Source organism: Bubalus bubalis, chromosome 2 (genome assembly GCF_019923935.1).
Source record: "Bubalus bubalis isolate 160015118507 breed Murrah chromosome 2, NDDB_SH_1, whole genome shotgun sequence".
Lineage (NCBI taxonomy): Eukaryota > Metazoa > Chordata > Mammalia > Artiodactyla > Bovidae > Bubalus > Bubalus bubalis.
In genome coordinates, this window is record NC_059158.1 from 1920221 (window position 1) to 1944728 (window position 24508).

At 55.2% G+C, this 24508-nt stretch overlaps 1 protein-coding gene across 6 annotated transcripts in view; it reads right to left on the reverse strand.

Annotated features, from left to right (window-relative positions):
* Positions 1 to 24508, reverse strand: part of SLC22A23 (solute carrier family 22 member 23) — a 126813-nt gene that overhangs the window by 26888 nt on the left and 75417 nt on the right. For 4 of the 6 annotated variants that reach the window (XM_025265004.3, XM_025264998.3, XM_044926554.2 and 1 more), the window contains exon 4: positions 3856 to 4024. The exons of 1 other annotated variant lie outside the window; for it this stretch is intronic. In XM_025265004.3, the coding sequence (XP_025120789.2) occupies positions 3856 to 4024 (169 nt within the window). Of the gene's footprint in view, positions 1 to 3855; positions 4025 to 24508 lie in introns of those variants that run through there. One more of the 6 variants, XM_044926567.2, reaches the window with a different exon arrangement.

A 24508-nucleotide genomic window follows, 5' to 3' on the forward strand; every position in this document is an offset into this window, starting at 1 on the left:
GAGCACAGGCTGTACTCAGAGGCCCTCGTGCCTGGAACCACATTCGGTGCGGGCAGGGAAGGGCGACCGGTTAGCACAGGAGGTGAATTCACTTCTCGGTCAGAGTGCTCTGTTTCAGACTTCGCAAGATGCAGACTCCCTGATGTATACTGTCTGGCCTCGGTGATGGGTCCCCTTGGTGAGAATCTCCTTCCACGTGGGTCTTGGATCCAGCAATTCCCCGTGGGACTTTCATGTCTGACCCCGAGAGTCCAGTGAGCATCTGTGGTTTCTCCATCAGCTTCCAGCCGTGAAGAGCGATAGGAATTTGGAGGAACGCTCCGGCCCGTGTAGTGCAAACTTCCAGGTGCCAGCGTCTCAAGGGTGAAGTCTCCCCGCGCAGGGCCCGGGGCAGTCAGCCAGGTGTGGAGCTGAGTGAGGCCCTGCCGGTGCGGAGACCTCCCGGTCCTGTCACCACTGACGCTCCGAGGGCCGGCTTCCTCCTGGGGCCTCAGTTCTAGGTTCAGACAGGGCCTGAGACCTCAGCCCTGTGCGGGGGCTCACCCAGAGCCCTGGGCCCCTTTCTGGCTCAGATGCCCTGCGGTGGCCTCTGTGTCACTCCTGCTTGCATGCTGTCCCGGGCGCGGGCCCCGGTACCCTCTTTCCTGCCCTGGAGGTCAACACTGTGTCCGTAATCAGTTGAAGCAGCCTCTTACCTAGTGTGTGTCTGGCAGCTCCCAGCCTCCATCTGGACCAGACCTTCATCTGCACTTTGCCTCCGTGCGCCATGCTCACCCCGAGTTCCGGGGACTCTGTATCGTGTGCTCTGCTTTTGTTGTTGTTCAGTCACTCAGTTGTGTCCAACTCTGCGACCCCATGGACTACAGCATGTCAGGCTTCCCCGTCCTTCACCATCTCCCGGAGTTTGCTCAAACCCATGTCCATTGAGTCAGTGACGCCATCCAACCATCTCATCCTCTGTCGTCCCCTTCTCCTCCTGCCTTCAATCTGTCCCAGCATCAGGGTCTTTTCCAATGAGTTAGCTCTTCGCATCAGGTGGCCAGAGTTTTGAAGGTTCAGCTTCAGCATCAGTCCTTCCAATGAATATTCAGTGGATTTCCTTTAGGATGGACTCTGGTTTATGGCCTCTGTTCACACACCTGCTCCTCAGAGTTGTTCCAAAGCACAGGCACGCTGCCAGGCACCCAGACCGCATATAAATAGTGGTTCTTAAATTAGAGTGACTTTCAATATTTTGGTCACCAACAGCCGGGCGTGCTGGCTGGCTGCAGCTCCTGCCCTCCCCAGAGGCCAGTTCATGCTTCAGGAGTGAGGAAGCTCCTCCTGCAGCAGAGGGTGGAAGGGTGCTCATCAGGGGACAAAAAAGAGGGGGCACTTCAGTGGCCTTTAAAAGCCAGTGATGCCCCCGGAGCTGCGGACGGCTGTGGGCAGCGGTGGACCGCGGTTGCCTCGACTGGCCCCCATGCCTGCGGGCCTGCAGCCCTGGGAGGGGCTGTGCCGACGGTAACAGCGAGAGCTGCGATCCGCCAGCGCTGCGCAGGCCAGACGCGTGCCAGGCGCCTCGGGGGGCCCGACGTCGACGAGAGCAGCTGACTGGGGTGGAGCGGGTCCACCTCAAAGCCGGGGCGCCCAGGCGGGAGCCACACGGCGTCCGTGTGTCCGGACGCCGCCCATCTGTCTGTCCGCACACACTCCTCACTTATCAAAGCACCCCAGGTGCCCTTTTCCCCATCAGTTTTGTTTTTACATTTGTGTGTTTCAAAGAACATCTTTAGGTTTTATAATGTATTCACATAAACGAATTTTTTTTAACCTTGCCTGTCATTAAATCTTGATGTATTTTTAAAATTGAAAATAAAAAATAAGATAAATCCTCTAGCACTTGGCATGGGAGCCGGGCCCCCAGACCCGCTCCAGGAAACCCCTCCGGGCCACTTCTCCCCATCAGGCGCCGTCCTACCTGCGACAGGTGGGAGCAGAGCCTGGGCAGAGCCTCGGAGCCTGGCGCTGATGGAGACGCCGCTGCCTGTCCTCACAGGCGTCTGAGTCTCCGAGAGGCCGTGTGGATGCCTGGGCCTCCAGCCCCCCAGGGGTGGCAGATAGCACCACTGCCCCTGGGAGCTGTGGAGGCAGGGAAGCCTCCAATGTGGGGGGGCAGGGTGTTCCTGACAGCAGGGTGGATGTGCCGGGGCGGCAGGCTCCTCTCAGCAGTGGGGAGGTCAGGGATGAGGCACCGAGGCTGAGGGCAGTAGACAGCACAGCGCTTGGCTTGAGGGCCCGCGGGTGTCCCCAGTTTTGCCCTCTGTGCACTGGGGCCGTGAGATGCCCAGCCTGACGCACCTACTGTGTGTACAGGGCTTGCCATTTGTGTTGGCAGAAATGTGATGCGAGCAAGTGTTAAGTAAGGAAATGTCCCGGAATTCCAAGCCAAGTGAAGCCAAGCCCTGGGCTCAGCAAGAGAGTGACCAGAAAAGGCCTCCTTAGGTGATAAAAGGAAGGGCTGCCCACTCCATCCTGCCTTGGGGAACGGTTTCTTTCTTCGCCTCTCACAGCCCTGCTGGAAAGACCAGGACGTCCTGAGACATGCGGGCTCCTGCGGGAGCAGAGCCGTCCAGCCCTGGGCCGGCTGGGGAGGCCGGCCTTGGCCCGAGGGCGGCCTCCTGGCGGGTGGCCCTTACCTCATCTGGCCTCCTCCCCACTGCTGCCCGACTCTGCGGACACCCTGAGCGGGAACCCAGCTCTTGAGGAAAGCCACCTGAGTCCAGGCCACACGACCGCTCTGCCGGGGCTCCACTGGCAGGTGAAGACGGGCCCGCCTACTAAGCTGAAAGTTGGCCGCTTTCTTCCCCTCTCCGGCAGCTTAGAAAAGGAAGCCCGATTAATACCTGTCTCGGCCACAGTGAACACTTAAAAGCAAAGACACAATTGACTTCCGGCCAGAAACTGGTTTTCATTAGTGACTAAATAACAGGAACACAGCGGAGCTGGTAAAAACCTCTCTGGTGTCTCATACTCGGGGCTGGGGCGGGGGTGGAGTTTGGCACATAAGTGGGATGGGAGGGAAGGAAAGAGAGAAAAGAGGCTTTTCCGGAACGGGTACAACGCTCACTTTCTGCGTAAACACCTCTATAGAAGGGCGGTGGTTTTTCAACTTTGGCTAAACATTAATCCCCTGAGGAGTTTAAAAGCCTCTAGTTGACAGGTCATACCCCCAGGCCAGTGTGTTCACTTGCTTTTTTCCCCTAAAATCAGCAAGCCAAACACTAAAAGTTACACGCAGTTCTAAAAGCCCTAGTGGACTCGTCCAGGACAAGGGGTGGTCAAACCCCTGCAAGAGACCACAGACTAAATGTTCCTGACTTTGCCACATCGTCTTGGTCTTACCTGCTCAACTCTGACAGCATGGCGTGAGAGCGGTCATGGATGACAGAGGTGGAAACACGTGAACACGGCCGTGTTCCAATAAAACTTTATTTACAGACACGGACAGCGGGCCGGAGTCTGCCCAACCCTCACCCAGAGGAGACGGAGAGGGGCTCTGCCAAACCTCTCCTGAACATTGTCAAACAGGTTTCCTCCTTCCAACATGGGACCCTGCCCTTCGGAAGCCCATTAGGGACAGCTATGTCAGAATGTCCGGCATCGGGGGAGCCCAGCCAGATGATGGGGACAGAGGGGGCGCCCAGGGCTCGTCCTGCTCCTCCGTCTACGTTCATGTATGTTAGAATGTTTTGCAAGGTGAAACATTTAGAAGAGGAAGTTTTTAAAAAAAGAGAGAGAGAAACTCCCTCATTAGGAGCCACAGGCTGAACCTGGGGGCCGTCTGGGGCCGGGGCGGGCGGGGTGGGTACTCACGACCAGTACAGCAGCATGAGCAGGAAGGGGCAGATGATGAGCGCCTGCAGCACCTGCCAGTCCCGGCACAGGGCGGCCAGCCCCGGCATGAGGAACTGCCCCGCCGTGGCCACGAGGCTCGCCACCATTGTGATCATGAATCGCTTCCCTGGGGGGCACAGCTCTATTCCTGGAACACAGAAGGGACGAGAGAGCCATGAGCGCCCAGCCTGCCTGCCCCCTTTCCGGCCGAGATGCTTGTTTTTTAACAGCTGGATGAGCTTGGGTCCCCAGCGTGAAGGGTCGCAGGGCAAGTCCTGGCAGAAGAACACAGGGACGGAGAGCAGCCAGGATAGGAGACGCTGCTTCAGACGAAGACGGAGCGTGACTTCACTCGCAGCCCCCAGGCCCTCTGCTGCCCTTCCTCTGCCTGTGCCCTGCACCCTCCCCACCTCCGCTCAGGGCGCAGGAAGTCCTCCAGGCCCCCCTTCACAGCCCCGCCGTGTGTCCCAGTTCCCCCTGGACCCTGAGTTCCAGGCAACCTGCTCACACATGAGCCCAAGTCAGATTAGCCACACCCAGCCTTTCTTCTGAACCAGACAGGAAGCAGACCAGGAAGCAGACTGCATCTCCTAAGGGTAGAACTCACTGGAGCCCCCCGCTCCCCACCGCCCTTGGAACTCCACTGCCCCCCGCCCCTCGCCCTGGGCTTCCCACGCAGCCCTCTCAGATGCCGGCTCTGCCAGCAGGGGCAGGTCTGATTCACATTTGAAGCTCCAAAAACACAGTGCCTGCCTTCAATAAATTTCGGAGCTCCAAAAACACAGTGTCTGCCTTCAATAAATGTCAAGGTCATCACAGTCCCTCCTGTTTACAAGAATCTATGCTCTTAATCTGACCTTGAGTAAAGAAGATGGTCCTCAAACCTTGAACTGTAGCATCCAAGTGACAGCTGGTGTCCACCCACTGCATGAACTCTTGTAATAAAAGTCCCCAATACTAGAACACGCAGCTGGGTTTCATACATGTTGCCCCTATAGAGCACGTAGTCTGTTTGCTATTCTTTGTCAACAATTTGCAGGATTCCCTCAAGTGTGCTTTTATTTATTTTTTCTTTAAAAAGTGTCGTTAAAATGAATTTTTGAAAAAGCAGAAGTAAGACCCTCAGGAGATACTCCTTCTCATGCCTCTGTCCCCAGATGGTGGGTCAGTGGCTACAGAACCCCCTGCCGGTTGTCCAGAGCTCAGAGCAGAGGTCAGAGGTAAAAACGTAGCAAGAAGGGAAGCAGATGAGGGGGGAACAGGAGAATCACATTTGGTCACAAGGATGGAATCTGTGCTAACAAGGATCACGCGGTATGCCAGCCAACACCTCCACCAGCTCACACACAGAAGAAACCAGAGTCATCAGAGTCTCGACCTCCGCCCTGCCACAGACAAACAGGTCACCCTCACAGCTGTCCGTGGGTGAGAGAAACCTGGCCTTGCTGATAAAGAACCTTTGCCATTTAATGAAGAAAACGGGACTAAACAGCCCTCTCCTGGCCATTTACTGTGATGCCGTGACTTTCAGTGCCCGGGTCAGGTTCAGTAAAGGATTACTTCTTAGCATGGCTTGGGTATTCACCCCAGATCTGGCATTTCTGAGCTTAAAAATAAGAAAGAGATCAGGGTCTTTTAGAAAAGACTGACAGTAAGTGGCAAGTTCCAGTTTTCATGTACTAAGCAGGAGCAGAGGATGTGTTGCTATGGGAACCAGAACTCAGCATCAGCCAGGCCAAGTGTGATGCTCTGAGGCTCAGCATTGGCTTGGGCCAGATGAGAAAATCGAGCACCTGGCCACCCGGGTAACCTACAAACAAAGCCAGAGAGGTAACCACGGCTTCACGTCCTGGGGCCCTGCACGCAGCTGGCAGCTTTCCCCTTCCCTGCCCGGCTCTTTAATTTCACCATGCAGTAAGCAAACATCTGCAGCTGCCGTGGTTCCCCCGGATCACTTGGGGACGTCTGGTCCCACATACCAATCTGCATTACGTGCTGACACACCCAGGGTCACAGGTAACGACCCGAACCTGGGTCGAGGTTTGTGGATGACAAAGGCGCTTTGCCCCTCCACGTGTGTGATTCCACAATCTGACTCCGCCCTCTCCCCTCGCTGCGGCAGGCTCCTCTATTAGGGTTACATTGCCAGGGTGTGCCTTCTAGAGGGTCTCTCCTTGCTCTCCCTGAGTGGCCCGAGGGCCTCTAACTCCTGGCTACCTGGGCCGGAAGCAGCAGCACCACCTGGGAGCTCGTAAGAGACACAGAGCCCCGGGCTCCGCCCAGACCCGCACGAGCACGTCTGCACTTTAACTAGATCCCCAGCTGCCTCAGGGAGAGGCGCTGGCTCACCGTTTCCCCCAAACCGTTAAGCATCACCCCCAGCGGGAGAAATGTTTTTGCCTCCCAGACACACATCGACGAGAGCTGAATAAGTAACATCATTTCCGGACCTCTCCAGGGCTGCTGTTCGCTACGAACGCTAGCAGAGGTTTTACTTTCTCCCAGGTAGCAAAACGTAGAGCATCCCAGCAGGTCCACGGTATTTTAGCCTTCCTGCTGGGGCAGTGGAAAAACACAGCGATCTGATGTAAGGACACGCGGATGACACCTGCAGACAACGACCTTCCGCCTTGACTCACCGGGACTGCTTCCAAACTGCCCGAAAGCAGCTCTGCTCTGAAGCGTGGCTGTAAAGATGTTTTTTAAAAAAGCAATTATCAAAGAACCGCAGGCACTTCAGGTTTTCCATTAATCACATATTCCTTTTGGACGATGAGAAATCAGCTTTTCTGAGGTGAGGAGAGGAAGGCGTTCTGCAGAGCGTGAGTCCCCGAGTCCCTGCAGCCAGTGGGGGTTCCGGTGGACGGTTCTCCCGAGAGAGGCCGGGCCCAGGGCTGCATATGGGCGCTCCGGACCCTCATTCTCTCTTAAATATATTGTAAATAGACTTCCTGTGCATTTACTGCAGGAAGGCAGGGGGTCGACGTTTTCCTGAGATCACGCAGTGTTCCCGGCTTCTCTGGAATGAATCTTCGGGGTTTTTCCGGGCGGGGGTCGGCACTAACGCAGGAGTGCGCCTGTGCAGGAGGAGGAGGCCGGGGCCTGGCAGGGGAGGCGGGGCCCATACAGCCCACGGCGGCGCGAAGTCGCCCGGCCTCTCCGTGCTACCCCCTCTCCTGGCCCACGAAGTCGGTGACATCTGTCAGCCGCACAGTGATGCACGTCTAGCTGCCGCACCAGGCTGTCGTCCCTGCAGACCGCAGGCTCAGACCGGGCATGGAACGAGAAGTCCGTCAAAGCACAGGGCGCTGTGGAGCGCTCGGCCGTACCCACGGAGGGGCGAGCCGGCCAAGGGCCACCGGGCCTGGTGCAGCCGCTCAGAGGCCACGCGTGCAGACGCGGGTCCTCCACCCTGCGCCCCGTCCTCCAGCCGCCTCTTACCAGCCCAGCAGCTCAGGAGCTGCTGGAGAGAAACCACCCAGAGGAGGAGGACGGCGGCCCAGGGAGCGGCCCCGGCCCCCCGCCTGGCCCCCAGCCTTGGGGTGCTGCTGCCCCCCTGGAGCTGGGCTCCTCCCCGTGTCCCACCAAAGGGTGTCGCTCTCTGGCCGCTGCCCCCGGACACCTGCGGGCCCCTCTCCTCTCCCTTGCTTCCTGCCGCTCACCGTGCTGGCCCGGAAGGGGACACTCCACTCACTAATTACCATCCCGGCTGAGGACACGGGGCCCCCAGAGCCGCGAAAGACAGACCCGCCACATGTCATTGTGGAATTCCTTATTATAGCAGGAGCGTCCGAAATCGCCAGTCATGGGGACTCAAATAGCACTCGAGGGCGTGAGCGCAGAAGGCTGCGATTATCTTCCCTGCCCCCGGAAAACTTGCTTTTCCTCTCAATTTAGGACCTGCCAACCCAGTGGAATGGTTAAAACTGCCTCCATTTAGAGGAAAAGAAAATAAAAAACATAGAAACACCAATATTTCCTACAAATCACGTTCCAGTGTCTGCCAGACGCGCTGATGCAGACGTTTAATGCTCAAATGCGGAAGAACCACACAGCTCACCCGCCAGGCGCAGGATCTTCAGCGCTGGGCTGAGGCAGGCTCCCCTTTCCTGGGGCTGAATGCGTAGGTGGGCATTTTTCACGTATTAAACTCACTTGATCTGCTCAACTCTCTGATGGTACTGATTTTGTTCTGTTTTTCAGAAGGACACCTGGTTTGTCAATTTTATGGTGTCCAGCACAGTATCTTACAGACACTGTTGTTCAAAAGATAGTAATTAAATAAATTATTTTTATCAAGCCACAAAATTGTTATAGTCAGTACACAATGATTTGTTCCTTAAATTCAATTAAGTGTTCACTATTTGGACTCCCATCAAATATTCAATGACAGACAATATGAAACTAAGTCATTTATAACACACATTCCTAGTGTAATATTACGAATGAAGTTTATTTTTTAAAAAACTTTTTACTTTATATTGAGCTCTAGTGTAAGTGGGCTTCCCAGCTGGTGCTAGTGGTAAAGAACCCTGCCAACGCAGAAGATGTAAGAGATGTGGGTTCGATCCCCGGGTCAGGAAGATCCCCTGGAGAAGGAAATGGCAACCCTCTCCAGTATTCTTGCCTGGAGAATCCCATGGACAGAGGAGTCTGGAGGGCTACAGTCCACGGGGTCACGAAGAGTCATGTATGTGACTCAGCATGAACTAGTTTAAGTGCTGTTTTTAATAATCGTTTTTCTATCCCTGGGCTGGGAAGATCTGCTGGAGAAGGGACAGGCTACCTACTCCAGTATTCTGGCCTGGAGAATTCCATGGACTGTATAATCCATGGGGTCGCAAAGATAAGACACGACTGAGTGACTTTCACTTTACACAAGAGGACCCTAAAGCCCAGGGTGATGAAGTGGCTTGTCCAGGATCACATGGTAAAGAGGGAACAAAGTAGGAACTGAAGCCAGGTGTCCCCTGCCCCTGTGTGTCCGCCCCTGCTCTGGGCTGCAGGGAGGCCTCCAAGCAGAGTCCCTGGTGGCTCTGGCCTCTCAGTGGGACCTGCCAGGATCTCAGCTCCTGGGGCTGGGTCCACCTGAAGATGCCCACGGCCCTGGCCCAGAGCCTGGGAAGGAGCCGGCCCGGGGCTGGGGCGTCTGTCATGTGAGGACGGCAGGGCAGGCTCTTCCTGGAGGGTCCAGCGGCAATGCCTGCGCTCCCCGCGTCTTAGAGCCCCGCGACGGAGCCTGTCAGGGTCACAGGGGCTGAGACACACCAGTCAACCCGCAGAAGCCGGTCTCATGCGGGATCTCATGAGGCTCACAGAGCCACACGCTGATCACAGGTGCAGGAGACACCGCCACAAAGCCAGCTGCAAGGCATGAGCCACAGAGCCCAGTGTCCTTCCCAGATAACGGGTTCTTTCCACCACCTTATGCTTCTTTGAATGAACATTATAATTACTCAAAAGGAGGGAGAAGGATTTAAGTGTTCACTAGTGTTCTGCTCAAGGAACGCTTCTGTTTAAAACCAGTGGCTGCTGTTCAGCGTACACGTGTAAGCATTTCAATGAATACCAGGCCACAAGTTCTTTAATAAAAGGAAAATAACCCAAGAAGAGAAGTGACTTGAAACAGCAGAATGGGTTCGAGTGCGTTGAAATCCTGGCGTTTCGGGTCTGCTGAGTGTTTTCAAGCTGAGGGAAGGAGCAGAAACGGAATGGGTGATTTTCACGTCCAGAACAGAGTTCAGGAACCACCACCCAGGCTTCCAGCTGCCGGTTCCAAAGTGATATCCTCAATGCTTATGCTGTTTTGTACCATCCATTCCATGGGTCAAAGCCACACTTGTGGACCAATCATGTTTCCATAATTAGACGAGACATCCAAGCAAACAGAGGCCCCAGAGGCATCAGATTTGGAACCTCAGAGGAATGTGGCCGAAGAGAGGAGTCCTAAGTTAATAGGTCCAACCCTGCCCCATATCAGTGGCACACAGCTCCCCGGGAGGATCACCCAGCTTTTATTTCTCTTCATCAGCATTGTTGGCTTTGTCCCTTTATGAGCTTGACAAGCAATCAGGAAATTAGCGGGTTGGGTTTACGGTAAAGATAGCTCAACCTGAGGTCACAGTATCATTGCTGTATAATACCTGGTAACAATGAATGTCCTCTACTCTTTGGCATACTCTTCCTAAATAGGGAAGAATTCTTAGCAAGGTAGTCTTTCTAAACAAGTTCTTCCTTTTTTATTTTTCTCTTCTTCTTACCTTCCCATTTCTCTTATGTCTACATTTTTAAACAATTTTTTTATGTAGACCATGTTTAAAGTCTTTATTGAATTTATTGAATTTACTGAATATATTTAATATTCAATATTCTGTTTCTAACACATTCCCAGGCGATGCAGGCGCTGCTGGCTCAGGGAGCACACTTGAAAACCCGGCGTTCTGAACACTGGAGGGGGGGCTTACACATCTCAGCCCTGAGATTAAGTGCAGGCCCCTTTGCAGCATTTTGCTGGGACAAATATCAACAACCTCAGATATGCAAATGATACCACTCTAATGGCAGAAAGCAAAGAGGAACTAAGGAGCCTCTGGTTAAGGGTGAAAGAGGAGAGTGAAAAAGCTGGCTTGAAACTCAGGATTCAAAAAACTAAGATCATGGCATCCAGTCCCATCACTTCACGGCAAATACATGGGGATAAAGTGAAAACAGAGACAGATTTTCTTTTCTTGGACTCCAAAATCACTGCAGATGGTGACTGCAGCCACGAAATTAAAAGACACTTGCTTCTTGGAAGGAAAACTATGACAAACCTGGAGAGCATACTAAAAAGCAGAGACATCACTTTGCCGACAAAGGTCTGTATAGTTATTTAAAGCTATGGTTTTTCTAGTAGTCACGTACAGATGTGAGAGATGGTTCATGAAGAAGGCTGAGTGCCGAAGAACTGATGCTTTCAAATTGCGGTGCTAGAGAAGGCTCTTGAGAGTCCCCTGGATGGCAAGGAGATGCCACCAGTCCATCCTAAAGGAGATCAACACTGAAAACCCGTTGGAAGGACTGATGCTGAAGCTGAAGCTCCAATACTTTGGCTGCCTGTGTGAATAGCTGGCTCATTGGAAAAGGCCGTGATGCTGGGAAAGTGTGAAGGCAGGAGGAAAAGGGGGCGACAGAGGATGCGATGGTTGGATGGCATCACTGACTTGATGGACATGAGTTTGCGCAAACTCCAGGAGATGGTGAAGGACAGGGAAGCCTGCTGTGCTGCAGTCCATGGGGTTGCAAAGAGTTGGACACAACTTAGCGACTGAAGAACAACAAACAACAACACCGCAGCCCTGGCACATGGAAAATAACACAGACCAAGGCTGCATACGACTTACAGCACCAGGTGGCCCGCAGGCCTCGGGGAGACTGGGTGCTTCTTCTTCCCCTCGCCATACGTGTGATTTTTTTTCCCACTGAAGAAAAGAGTTCTCCCAGTATCCCAAGGGCAAGGCAGGCAGAGGCATAAAAGACCTGGGGTTGCAAAGAAGTTCAACCGTCAGCCTATTTCAGATGAAAGGAAGCTCAGAGAACACCCACCAGGGCGGGCGGAGCCAAATGCCAGGCAGGTAAGAAACGTGCAAAACTGGCCTGGTGTGAGGGTGGGCCTGTGGCAGATCGCAGCTTGCCCTCTCTGTTCAAAGGCCTTTAAATTCAATTAGGAAATAAATCCCTGTCTGGGTCACTGGGAACGCAGCTGGGCTGGGTCTGCCGCGTGCTGCCAGCCAGCTGGAGTAATTCACGGGGAAAGTCAGGTTGCAGAGATTGGGAGCAACCAGCCCGCTCCCGTCTGGCCCCTCTTCACGTCCAGCACTGCATCCGGCACCGAGCAGATGCTCAGCAAACGCAGAGATAAAACCACAAAAGGAAGGAGGCGCACATTTCCACGGGAGCCCAGGACCTGGTACACCAGGGCCTGCAGCGTCTGCTGAGCCCCTTCCCACGTGGGCAGGAGGGTCCTATAGATGCAAGGACCCCTGACCACAGAGGAGCTGGCAGCCTACTCGTCACGGCTGCCCCCTTGCCACCCCATAGCTCCCAGCAGGCATCGGCTACCCGAGGCAGTGCCTTCAGGGGCTGCGGCCAGGATGTGGAGGGCAGTGTTCACCACCGACCCAGGCCTGCCCCGCCAGCACGCCCACAGAGGGGCCAGAAGGCTCACGGGACAGAGTGTCCAGTCACCCCAAGGTGCCAGGACGGCTGTGTGGCCCTCCTTCCCACCACGACTAAAATCCAAGTCAGCCTCCTGCCAACCAGGGTCCTGCCCTGGTTTTATAAAAACAAAGCCAGCATTCCTTCCCCTGCCCTCCTCTCCCCGACGTGTGACCTGGCACCAGGTCCTGGGGAGATGCTGACCGTCCCTCGCCAGGCGCACCGGCTTCCCAAGCCCCAGCCCCAGTCCTCTGGGGCCAAGCCTCAGCTTTTCCAGCTCAGGACCTTGGGGGACACCCGCCCCGAAGCCAGCCTCCGTCTGTAGGCCTGAGATTACACAGGCCTGTATCCGCGAGTCCGCCTGCCGGCCACTCCTTCCCCACGGGAACAGTGTTGTCCAGGACAGGCGGTGGTGGGGGGAACAAGCGAGGACATGGTTGGACTCTCCACCCTCCAGACCAGCCTGGTGGCCTGGAGCTGGGTACCCAACACGCTCATGCTACCGGTGTGAAGGCGCAGGATGTGCTGGCCGGCCGGGTGACTGAGGCGGGCTCCCAGCACCTTCCCCAGCACCCAGCGCAGCACCTCCGACTAACAGCCACTCCGGGACGTGGCCCAATAGCCCCAGGGTGGTGGAGGCTGCTCCCAAATGCCCCCTTAGTTCCAGGTAACCGCAAAACAAACCAACCTCTGGAAAAACTCCTACCTCTTGTGAAAGTTGGGGACTTTTCAAAGAATGGCAACTTCTTAAGAGCCGAGAATTTTACCTGCAGCATGAGGAAGGGCCTTTCTAAGTGATCCATTGTTTAAAGGTGACGAAGGTTTCCCAGGGCCCACGTGAAAAGAAAAGAGGCACCTCTCACAGCAGATGCAGGCCTCGTGGACACAGATGGGCCTTGGGGAAAGGACGGCCCCAGGATGAGAGGGTGGGAGAGGTCCCGGGGCCTGTCTGTGGGTTTGATGGGATCCACCTGGAAGGGACACATCTAATATTTTTAAAGGCAGTGGGGAGGCACTGTAGATTCTTTGTAATTTTTTTTTAAGTTTAATAAAAAGTTTTGTTTCTCTTTTGGTGGCACTGGGTCTTCGCTGCAGCCCGTGGGCTTTCTCCAGCGGTGGCGAGTGTGGGTCCCCTCTAGCTGCGGTGCGAGGGTGCTCGTGGAGCGTGAGCTCCAGGGCCCACAGGCTTCAGCAGCCCCGGGCTAGGTGCTCCGCAGCAGGTGGGGTCTTCCCAGCTCAGAGATCGAACCCATCTCCCCTGCATTGCAAGGCGGATTCTTAACCACTGGACCACCAGGGGAGCCTGATTCTCAGCAATGCTACTTAACAGAGCAGCGTCTTCAGACCATGTTCCTTCTTCAGGGACAACAGTGAATGGCTGGGAGCCCCATCTTTCACGCTCTCTGTGAGCACAGGGCTTCTCATCTCTCTCTCTCACACACACACACACACACACACACACACCCGTTCTGACCATTTCATACCCTTCAAAACAGCCTGCTGTGCAGTCAGGGGTCATACAGTGCCCGCGAGTTCCAGCTCTTTGTGAAGAGCGAGACCCCGTGTCCAGGCCCCAGGCAGGCCCACCCGTCCAAGGGCCTCTGTGAGCTGCAGCGGAAGGAGATTCCCAGTGAGCAGCCCTCCTCTCGGGCTGGGAGGACATGTCAGGTATAGGACAGAGACCGAAAGTTTGGGAAAGTTCTGCCATCAAGTTATAGCTTTTTCATTTGTTTAAGATTTTCTTCCAAAAGCCTACTTTTTATACTGCAAGGAGATCCAGCCAGTCCATCCTAAAGGAAATCAGTCCTGAATATTCATTGGAAGCACTGATGCTGAAGCTCCAATACTTTGGCCACCTGATGCAAAGAACTGACTCACTGGAAAAGACCCTGATGCTGAGAAAGATTGAAGGTGGGAGGAGAAGGGGACGACAGAGGAGAGATGGTTGGATGGCATCACCGACTCGACGGATGTGAGTTTGAGTAAGCTCCAGGAGACAGTGAAGGACAGGGAAGCCTGATGGGCTATAGTCCATGGGTTTGCAGAGTCAGACATGCTTTAGCGACTGAACACCAACTGTTTATATGGGGCAAGAGGCTGTTTCAAGGTGAAGCTTTGAGGGCACGCTTGAAGCTCATTTTTAGTTCGATGACTGTCAGACCTCCCAGAAACATCTGCGGTTTATACAGAATGTGGGGCTTATGCACCATCTTAACGTGAGGAAAAAGTGAGGATTTCAAGGAACAGTGAGTAGGGAGAAACGAATGCCACAAGCATAGATGAAAGAAGCTACTGGGAAGTAAGGCCAGCTCTAGAAAAGTCTGTGCAGTTTCCCATCTCGGGCGACAGGAGCTATCCTTCCTGATGTGCCCCCTCCCCCCTCAAAGCTTCCCATAAAGGGGGATTTATGGAAGTTGAATTCTTTTAGAAAAGCCTCCTTTGGGGCAGTAAGGGGGGCGCAGATAACACCTCTTCCCGCACCTGTCAACTCGCATGTGTCTTTGTCTCCCAGTAACCCTCATGCCACCGTGGCAGCTCCTAGACCCTCCCGGGGCAGACGCAGTGGCCTGCATCGCCGCCTCTGTTCCCAACCACACGCCTGTCCTGCAAGTAAGAGCCTTCCCACTTCACAGGTGGCAAGAGGCAGGTGGCCAAGCAGGCTTCCAGGGTTATAGCACCTAGAACTTGAGCCCAGACCTTTAGATTTTAAACAGCAGATGTGTCCTCTGAGAACAAAGCGAAGAACACCGCCCTCCAAACGCAAACTCAGATCCCATTTAGACACACTGTCTTCCTGTCAATTGTCTCCTTCCAATAAGACTCACCCAATTTATCACCAGGGCCATTAACAAGACCAGCCCTTAAAAAGCTAAACATATCCACGAGGGCTCCCTCCTGTGTTTGCTGAGACATAATTAAACACTCAGCAACCAGCCAAATGTCTAAGGGCCCATCACTGGCTCCTGAGTTGTCCATCTGCTTCCAAACAGAAAGACACTGATTGATGACCTCAGGGACTGGGTGGAATCTGGCCTAGAGAGGAGCTAATAATTGTCAAACAGCAGTGCCAACCAGTGGGCAGCTCTCACACGCGAGGAGGAAGGGTGCGTCTTACTTAGAAAAGGACAAGTGGAAGCCAGAAGGCTGCAGAAGGAGGAATCTACATCCTACGCAGACACTGAGGATGTCACTTCCTTCAGGAAATCTTACATTTGGTTCATTACTTCCTAAGACTGTTAGGATTCTTGCTCAGGTATAGAACACAAATGGGGCTTCCCTGGTGGCTCAGATGGTAAAGAATCTGCCTGAAATGTAGGAGATTTAGGTTTGATCCCTGGATTGGGAAAATCCCCTGGAGAAGGCCATGGCAACCCACTCCAGTATTCTTGCCTAGAAAATCCCATGGACAGAGGAGCCTGGTGGGCTACAGTCCCTGGGGCTGCAAAGAGTTGGACACGACTGAGCAACAAACTCTGAGGCTCTCTGAGAACACAAATTAGAGTGTTCGGCCCTGTCTCTGATAGCCCTGGAGGAATATTCTGGTTTATACAGCTTTTCCTTCCAGAACTGCACATGTCCAATAAGATGACCAACTAAGACTTTTAAAATTTAAGTAAAGTTAAATAAAATAAAAAACTCATTTGTCAGAGTTGGGCTAGCCACATTTCACATGTTCTATTGGACAGCGCTGATCTAGAATCTGACGTCAGTGTCGAAATAAGGATATTTCAACATTCTCAAGAATATGTAAGTAGGAAGGAGGGGGGACAACTTAAGAGATGGTCATTAAATTGTGAAATATTTCAAGTATACAGTGGAAAAGTATAAGAAGTAACAGAAGATACTTGTTTGCCCACACTTGGCTTGGTCAAATCTTTACGTTTACCATACTCCCCCACTTGCCTTCTTTAGTGAAGATAAGAAACTATAAGAGATTCACTGAGAGCCCCAGGGGACCCCGTCAACAAGCCCAGTGAAAGCCTTACTGAAAGTCCAGAGGAGGCCTGTGATGGTGCCCGGCAAGTGGTGAGCACCCTGGGCCCCGGACCAGACACGTGGGTCCCTCATTCAGCGAGGCCGCCGCCTGGGCCCTGGCTCTGTGCACCTCTGCATGCACGTGTGGACGCAGGCCCTGGCTCTGTGCACCCCTGCGTGCACGTGTGGACGTGGGCCCTGGGGACGGGATGCTGCGTCCTGCAGTCCTGCCCTGAGTAACCCGGCCATCGCAGGGTGTCCACCCCATTCTGGACACTGAGCTGGGTGCTCCCCACGGCCGCGGTCACTCACTCAGAGCCCCAGAGGACTGCGCAGGGACAATTTGGCTGAGACCTCTCATCTGTACACGGCCTGAGAGGAGCTCCGGCCAACCTCCCCAAGCCGTCCCCGGGGGCCAGGCCTGGACCAGGGATGCCTGTGCAATGCAGATTCCGCTCTGGGGAGGAAGTGGCTGAGCCCCCTTGCCTCCCCACCTCATTTCCGCCGCCAGCACCACCCTGGAAATGGAAGCTAATCTTCCATTATCTCGTCAGCAAAGTAAACATTTCTCCCTCTGGGTAAACAAGTCGGGCACCATCTGAGCAGAAGAACAGAGGAGCCTGGCAGCAGGCCTTTCTCCTGGCAGCTCTGAGCAGGAGCGCCCCGCTCATGGGGCCGGGGGTGCCCCAAGGCCTTCGAGTCCGCAGACCCTGGCCCTCCACCACCAGGAGGCACAGGGCTGCTCGGCAGGAACCTGACCTCTTTCTGGCCCTACGTCCCCTCCCCCGCCCCACCCCAGCAGTCCAGTCCAAGGCAGGAACCTAAGGGGCTGTCTCTCCCTTTGTCCACCCCGCACCCATCACCACCAACATCTCCTGGAGACACTTCGGCCCCACAGACTCGACCACCAGCACACACAGCTGAAGGCCCAGAGGAGCCCTGGGACCCCTGGGGTCTCTGGAACCTTCCCCAGGTTGTGGATCACCCCCAGGGCATCCCTGTGGGCCCTGAATCATTACAACGCCAAATATTCCTTCCTCCGCCTCCAGTTCCTCATGGCCTGGCAAACAGCCACACTTGGCATGACTTGTTTTTATCAGATTAGACTGTATCATCCCTCTTCCCACGCAGGATTGCGTTTCTGTTGGCGAAGGACAGTGAATACCCGACCAACGCTTTAAATATCACTCAGTCTGGGGAGACAGCGGAGAGACGAAGAGGGCTCCTTGGAGCTACGCAGAAATGAGCACAACGCGAAGGCAGGATCACGTTCAGCGGGCAGTGCCCCAGACCACCCAGTGTCGTAAGGACGAATATGTGCTCGTTACTCCTGTCTCTCAGGCTACGACCCAGGAGACAGATGTATGTGTGCTAAGCATCCTGACTCCTGGGGTACAGGGAAGAGGGGAACCACACGCCCTGGTCCCCCCTTGCTTCCAACCTCAGCGCTCCACCAATTCAGAGTCTTTGCATCTCCTGGGGTACACAAAGTCTGGGGGTGGGGGTGGGGAGGGCCATGCTGATATAAAATTCTGTCCAAGAACTTGACAGCACCAGCCCAGCACACACACAGGTTCACAACACAGTTGTCGTTTAGTCGCTAAGTCGTGTCCGACTCTGTGATCTCACAGACTATAACCCGCCACGCTCCTCTCTCCATGGAATTCTCCAGGCAAGAATACTGGAGTGGGTTGCCACTTCCTTCTCCAGGGGATCTTTCTGAACCAGGATCAAACCCAAGCCTCCTGCATTGGCAGGTGAATTCTTTACCACCAAACCGCCTAGGAAGCCCTCATGACATAGTACTTAGGCCATATTATGTGTTTGCACTAAATTCTATGTTTTCCCTTTTAAAATACCAAGAAGGAGTCCCCCAAATGGACTCGGTAACCCCCTAAAGTATTACAAACTGCAGTTTCAAGGGTAGGGTTCAGGGTAACTGCTTCAGGGAGGGTTCAGATCGCTTTAGAAGCACGTGTCCAGGGGCCTCTGAGAGCTGGGACCCCGACTCATCCAGCCCACTGCCTGCTTTTCTACCACCTGCCACCTACTTGTATTCAGTCCATGAACTACACGTGGTTTCTACATTTTCAAAGGGCTCCCAACAGTCACGGGAAGAATAAAGCTTCTTGTGAGAAATGTATGTGAAATTTGAATTTGCGTCAGCCAACAGCGTCCTGCAGGGCGACGCTCGCTCAGTCCCAGCATGGCTGAGTTATTCTCACACCAGGGCACAGACCAATGGCCTGCAGACCGGAAAGACAGAACTTCCGGTCCTTCACAGAAAAGCTTTGCTGAGGGCCGCGGAGCTCTGACAGGCGCAGACTGGACCACCTGGTCAGTCAGGCAAGTGGGGTGCCAGAGTTAGGAGACATGTGCATTTATGGTCCATGCAGCACGCAGGATCTTAGTTCCCCACCAGGGATCAAACCCGCGCCCCTGCAGTGGGCGTGTGGAGCCCTCACCCGTGGACCGCCAGGGAAGTCCCAGAGTTGGGATATTTCCGTTTCACTTTCGTTTGTAACAGAATGACCAGTAAGATCACTTGAAGAGCGAGGTGATTTTTATTATGAGAACAGATTCCTTGGAGTTTCTTGGGTGTGGGGTGCGGGGAGGGCCCTTACCGTGGATTCCAAGGGCAGTGAGCTTGTCATCCAAGAGCGGTTTAATTTTTAATGCTCTTCTCTCACTAGGGCATTTAATTTGTGGTGGAAGAAAAGGATGGTGTTAAACACCATCCCTTTCAGAACTTATAACTACGAGCCTGCATTTTCTGCACATGAGGGAACACCAGGCTGATTAGACCAAATTTCTCTTAACATTCAAGCCATCGGAATGACTGCAAAGGCCCGCTGTGGCTGAGGCCGGGCGTGCAGAGATGTGCAGAGGCCGGGCGTGCAGAGGCCGGGCGTGCAGGAAAGGGAGAGCGCGGGCTGGGGCGGCGCGGCTTCTGCGAGGCCCTCCCGGGAGAGGAGAGAAGGCTCCCACCAGCCCTGCCGCCTGTGGGCCTTGGTGCAGTGTCCTCTGGGGACGCGGAGACGCCTGGGGTTGGCCTCTGGGGTGGACCAAGGAGGGGGAAGGAACAGTGGGAGGGGGAGGAACCCGACCATGGCTGAGTCGTTGGGGAGCTGGGGGCGGTGAGCCGCGCCCCGGGCTTTGTCTGAGGGTGTGTCCGCGGGCACATTCAGCCTGTGTGCACCATCAGAGGCCGCCCCATAAGGGACCCTCTGGTGCTCCCCTCCTGCCCCAACCCCCAGCAGCTCCAGCGCCCCCACCTCGCCCCTCCTGGCCTTGGCCTCTGGCCGGGCCGGGGCCACTTGGATGGCTCGCAGCCCCTCTTGGCCCCCCAGCCGGCCCCGCCCCACAGTGCCCATGGTAGCCGGACCCGGGGAGGCTACCCTTCTGTCATTTGGAACCAAAACGGTGGCTAAGGGACTCAGTGCTTCCTTGCAAAGTGGGCCAGAGACCCAGGCTCGAAGGACCTCGGTGGTCACGTCACACACACACTCCCCACCCCTGCCGGCAGGGTCCAGAGCCAAGGGGCCAAGGCCCGTCCACGCCCCACAGATGGCAGGGCCAGCAGGAGGAGAGGAGGACACAGCTCGAGGCTCCGGCGCCCAGTGCCTGGCTGGCAGCACTCGACTCCGAACTCGAGTCACGGCAAAGGCACAGCCTCCCGGCACTGGGCAGGGCTGTGGGCCTGTGGGCAACCAGGGGACAGGGCCCCCAGCCAGGCCTCGGGGACCACGGAGAAGGGGGCTTTGGGACAGGCAGCGCGAAAGTCACACACGCACACCAGGCACACACCACACACACACGCACGCATACCAGGCACACACACGGGGATGGAGCACCAGGCCTCGGCTGCAACAATGGTCCACAACAGCAGGGAAGGAGCAGCCGCCTGAGGGGCTGGTTTCCGAGGCGCTGACCTTTGCCTCTGTCTCAGGCTCGTTTTTCCACTTTTAATAAGAAACCTCTATTACACTCCCCCGAGTCCCGGAAAACAGAATCCCCTGGGTCCTTCCACCATATTCTCACCTCAGGGGAAAACTTCCGAGGCTAAGCCACACGTTTTTCTGTGTCCTGAGAACGATTACTGTGCTTTGTTGTTCTTGCGTGGTCACTCAGTCGTGTCTGACTCTCAACACCCGCATGGACTGTGGCCCGCCAGGCTCCTCTCTCCATGGGGTTCTCCAGGCAAGAACACTGGAGTGGGTTGCCATTTCCTTCTCCAGGGGATCTTCCAGATCCAGGGATCGAACCCACATGTCTCCTGCATTGCAGGTGGATTCTTTACCTCTGAGCCAGATTAGGACTTTACGACCCTTTAAAAGATCATAGAGTTAAACATCAGGAAAAAGGTTCAACTGAACACAGAAGACGAGGGTGATGGGACTTTGGTCCTCAATCACCAGAGCTGTCGCGTGCCTCCTTCCCGGGTGGAAGGGGAGGCTGTGCGCTGTCTCTGTCACTGACAACTGACGTGGGTGAGTCTCTGTCCTTCCCTCTCCTCCCCCGGGGACTTTCCCCAGGACCCCAGCCAACCCCGACCATGACACGGGCAGGGGCTCCGAGTCCCGGCCCTGGATTTTCTCCGTCTCTTACAGGCGGGCCGCTTTGCTTTTTTGAGGGAGCCGCAGGGGGAAACCCCATTCCTGGGCCGGGCTGACTAAGTTCTCCCTGTGTTCTCCAGGGTGACCGGTGGCGAAACCACCTTTCCACGAGGCGATCCTCCTGGGCACCTGGCGTGGCTCGAGGGGGTTTCCACGATCTCAGGCGTTTCCCCTTCAAGTTGGCGCGGCCAAGGTGAGCCGTGTGAGAGTCCAGGCCAGAGACACACAGAGTGCTCAGCTGGCGGGAAGAACCGGACCCTGCCCTCAGGACCCTCCATGGGAGGTTCAGCGGGAGATGCACGTTTGCCTGGAAACTGGTAAGTGAGGCCCTGAGCCCCGCGTTCTCCTGCCTCCAGGTGAGGGCGGGTCGGGGAGGGGAGAAGATTCCAGAGAGGCTGGGAGTCCCTCAGTCCTGCACCCCACCGCACCCGGCCTGTGCCTCATCACGTGAGTCCCCCGTGTGGCCAGACTCCTCGGTCACCCCAAGCCCCTGAACCGCAGTCCTCTCGCCCTCGGAACCCGGCATCGGGCCGTCCCTCAGTAAGTGACGGATGGGCCGCTCGGCAGTGGAAGAAGGGAAACTCTGTCTCGATCTCTCAGTAAGGTAAGGTAGGGTGAAGTCACTCGGCCTTGTCCGACTCTTTGTGACCTCACGGACTGTAGCCCACCAGGCTCCTCCGTCCATGGGATTTTCCAGGCAAGAGTACTGGAGTGGGGTGCCATTTCCTCCTCCAGAGGATCTTCCCGACCCAGGTCTCCTGCCCTGTAGGCAGACGCCTTACCGTCTGAGCCCCCAGGGAAGTCCTTGGTAGACGACCCCTCACGAGTGTCGGTGGGAGACGAGGAGCTGGGGGGACAGGCCGCACAGGTTTCAGTCCTCCGCACCGCCGCTGACTTCCCGCCAGTCCATCGAGTCATCAGCAGACGTCCGCAGGGAGGGAGCCGCCCTGGGCCAAGTGGCCGTGGCCGCTGAGCATCACAGCTCACCTTCGTGAGCACGTGTCCTCCCGTGGCAGGGAGCTGCGCCAATTCCCAGGGAAGAGGGGCCCGTGGGAGAGCAGTGATCTGAGGGTCAGAGGTTACAGCTCTAGTTCTGCCCCTAAAAGCGTCGCGTGTCTGGATGCCTCCTTATCCTTTCAAATGGGAAGCGGGAAAGCCTCTGAGTTGGCAAACGTGAGCCGACAACAGACAGGAGAACAGCGCCCCCTCTAGGCCGACCAGCGTCCGCACCTTGTCTGCGGTGCCCATCCTCCACCCACCCTGCGCAGCTGCGCCCTCGCCAGTCAAAGCAAAAGGGGCCTCCCTCCAGACCCGACTAGCATCTCTGCACCTTTGTTGCTAAGTTGCTAAGTCACGTCAGTCGTGTCCGACTCTGTGCGACCCCATAGACGGCAGCCCACCAGGCTCCCCCGTCCCTGGGATTCTCCAGGCAAGACCACTGGAGTGGGTTGCCATTTCCTTCTCTGATGCATGAAAGTGAAAAGTGAAAGTGAAGTCGCTCAGTCGTGTCTGACTCCTAGCGACCCCATGGACTGCAGCCTTCCAGGCTCCTCCGCCCATGGGAGTTTCCAGGCAAGAGCACTGGAGTGGGGCGCCAGTGCCTTCTCCATCTCTGCAGCTTTCCACTGTGGAAATAAAAGAGGATGAGCAGAGGCCCTGTTACCATCACTTTCCCCACCTTCAGGCTGAAAATCAAAGTATCAGAGAAAAGAGATGAACTTACTGTGTCTGGTAAGAAGCCTTTGACCTTAAAAAAAAATAAGAGGAAGCCCAGTTTCCTGCTCACTGATTCCTCATGACCTATGGCAACACGACCATCTTTCCTTCTCACTGTTTGTACCACGGAAAGAAAGGGGGCCAGGGCCACGGCCAAGGGCAGGAAGAGCGCCAGCGAGGTTACACCTCTGACGTGAAAAGCAGGGTGTGATCTGGGCCCTCGCACCCCACGTCCCCATCACCGCGCTCCCAGGCTGCAGGCTCAGTCTCCAGCTGCCCTGTCCACCGTCCCGTGACTTCCAAAATTCAATTTCAGCACGGAGGAAACAGAAGCAGGTCACTGTCTGCCTCCTCCACCGCACCCGTTTGCTATTTCTCAAGTCAAGGCCCAAGTTCAGTCCTGAGCAAACGTAACCATCAAAGCTGACTCGGCTCTAGTTTGTCCCTTCCACCCTTGTCTATGTGGAGGCACCTCCCAAACACAGTGCTGAGTTTTCAAAAAGAAAAAAGGAAGTTCAGGAGAGCAAATACATTTGCAGTTGTTTGGTCACTAAGGTTTGATCCCTGGATCAGGAAGATCCCCCGAAGGAGGGCACGGCAACCCACTCCAGCGTTCTTGCCTGGAGAATCCTGTGGACAGAGGAGCCTTGTGGGCTACAGTCCAGGGGGTCACAAAGAGTCGGACGCGAATGAAGCAACTTGGCACACAGCACAGTACCACGTGGTGCCCTAGAGACGGCTTAGGGACAAGGACAGATGGGCCGAGATGAAAGGAAATTCATGGGGTGACAGAGCAACGGGAGGTCCAGACAAGTGGGAAGGACAAAGCCGAGGGGCAGGAGGCCTAGGCGATTCTTTTTAAAACAATTCTATTGACGTGCAGTTGATCCTCAGTGTTGTGTTAATTTCTGCTATAGCACAGAGTGGCTCAGTTATACACACACATACACTTTTCCATTCTGAAGGAGATCAGCCCTGGGATTTCTTTGGAAGGAATGATGCTAAAGCTGAAACTCGAGTACTTTGGCCACCTCATGCGAAGAGTTGACTCATTGGAAAAGACCCTGATGCTGGGAGGGATTGGGGGCAGGAGGAGAAGGGGACGACGGAGGATGAGATGGCTGGATGGCATCACTGACTCGATGGACGTGAGTCTGAGTGAACTCCGGGAGTTGGTGATGGACAGGGAGGCCTGGCGTGCTGAGATTCATGGGGTCGCAGAGAGTCGGACACGACTGAGCGACTGATCTGATCTGATCTGACCTGATCCTTTTTCATATTCTTTTCCATTCTGGTTTATCACAGGACCTTGCATATAGTCCCCTGTGCTCTGCAGTAGGGCCTTGTCCGTCCATCCTGTATATACTACTTTGCACAATAATTCTTTGTCTCTGAGTCTGGGGAGGGGGTGCATAGCTGGGTGACGTCAGGAATGTTTCCTAGTGACCGTGGATGAAAGAAATCGAAGTCCACACGCTCCTCTGAGCAGCTCCCCTGTGCCTGCCCGTTCTCAGGAGTTGGACCAGAGGCTCCTGGCACGTTTGGAAGGAAATGGTGAGCAAGCCAACAGCTGACGGCACTGAGCCCTAAAGCAGGGCATGAAATCCAGCTGACCTGCAGCGGGGTCAAGGGCCATGCCCCTGTCTTGGAGACGGCAGTGGCCATCTCAGGAAGGGACACCTCCAAGGACTGACCTTGGCAGCCTCTTACTTCCTCATCTGCTGCTGAAAATACAGCTGACCCTAAACTGAGCCACCACGCTGCCCTCGGTCAGCGTCTCCGTTTCACTGGGCAGATCTTAGCCAAGGGGAAGAGTGTTTATTTTAGAACCGAACCTTCTGGCCAGGACCCCATCTGGGCAGGGTGTCTCTCCCCCAGTGTGGAGCTGGGTTGTAGCTGATGACTCCGTCCTCTGCTGGGCAGTGAGGACTGCTGGCCTGGACTGCCGGCTTTTGGAATCGGGCCCGTGATGTCAACAGAGGAGGACGCACGATTACGCCCGGGCCCTTTGGAGCGTTTTTAGACTCATGACCTCGTAAGGCCTCAGTAAACCCTATAAATAAGGCTATCAGGTGTCATGCCCATCTCTAAGATGAGAAATGACACCTTCAAAGGCTGGTTCATCGACA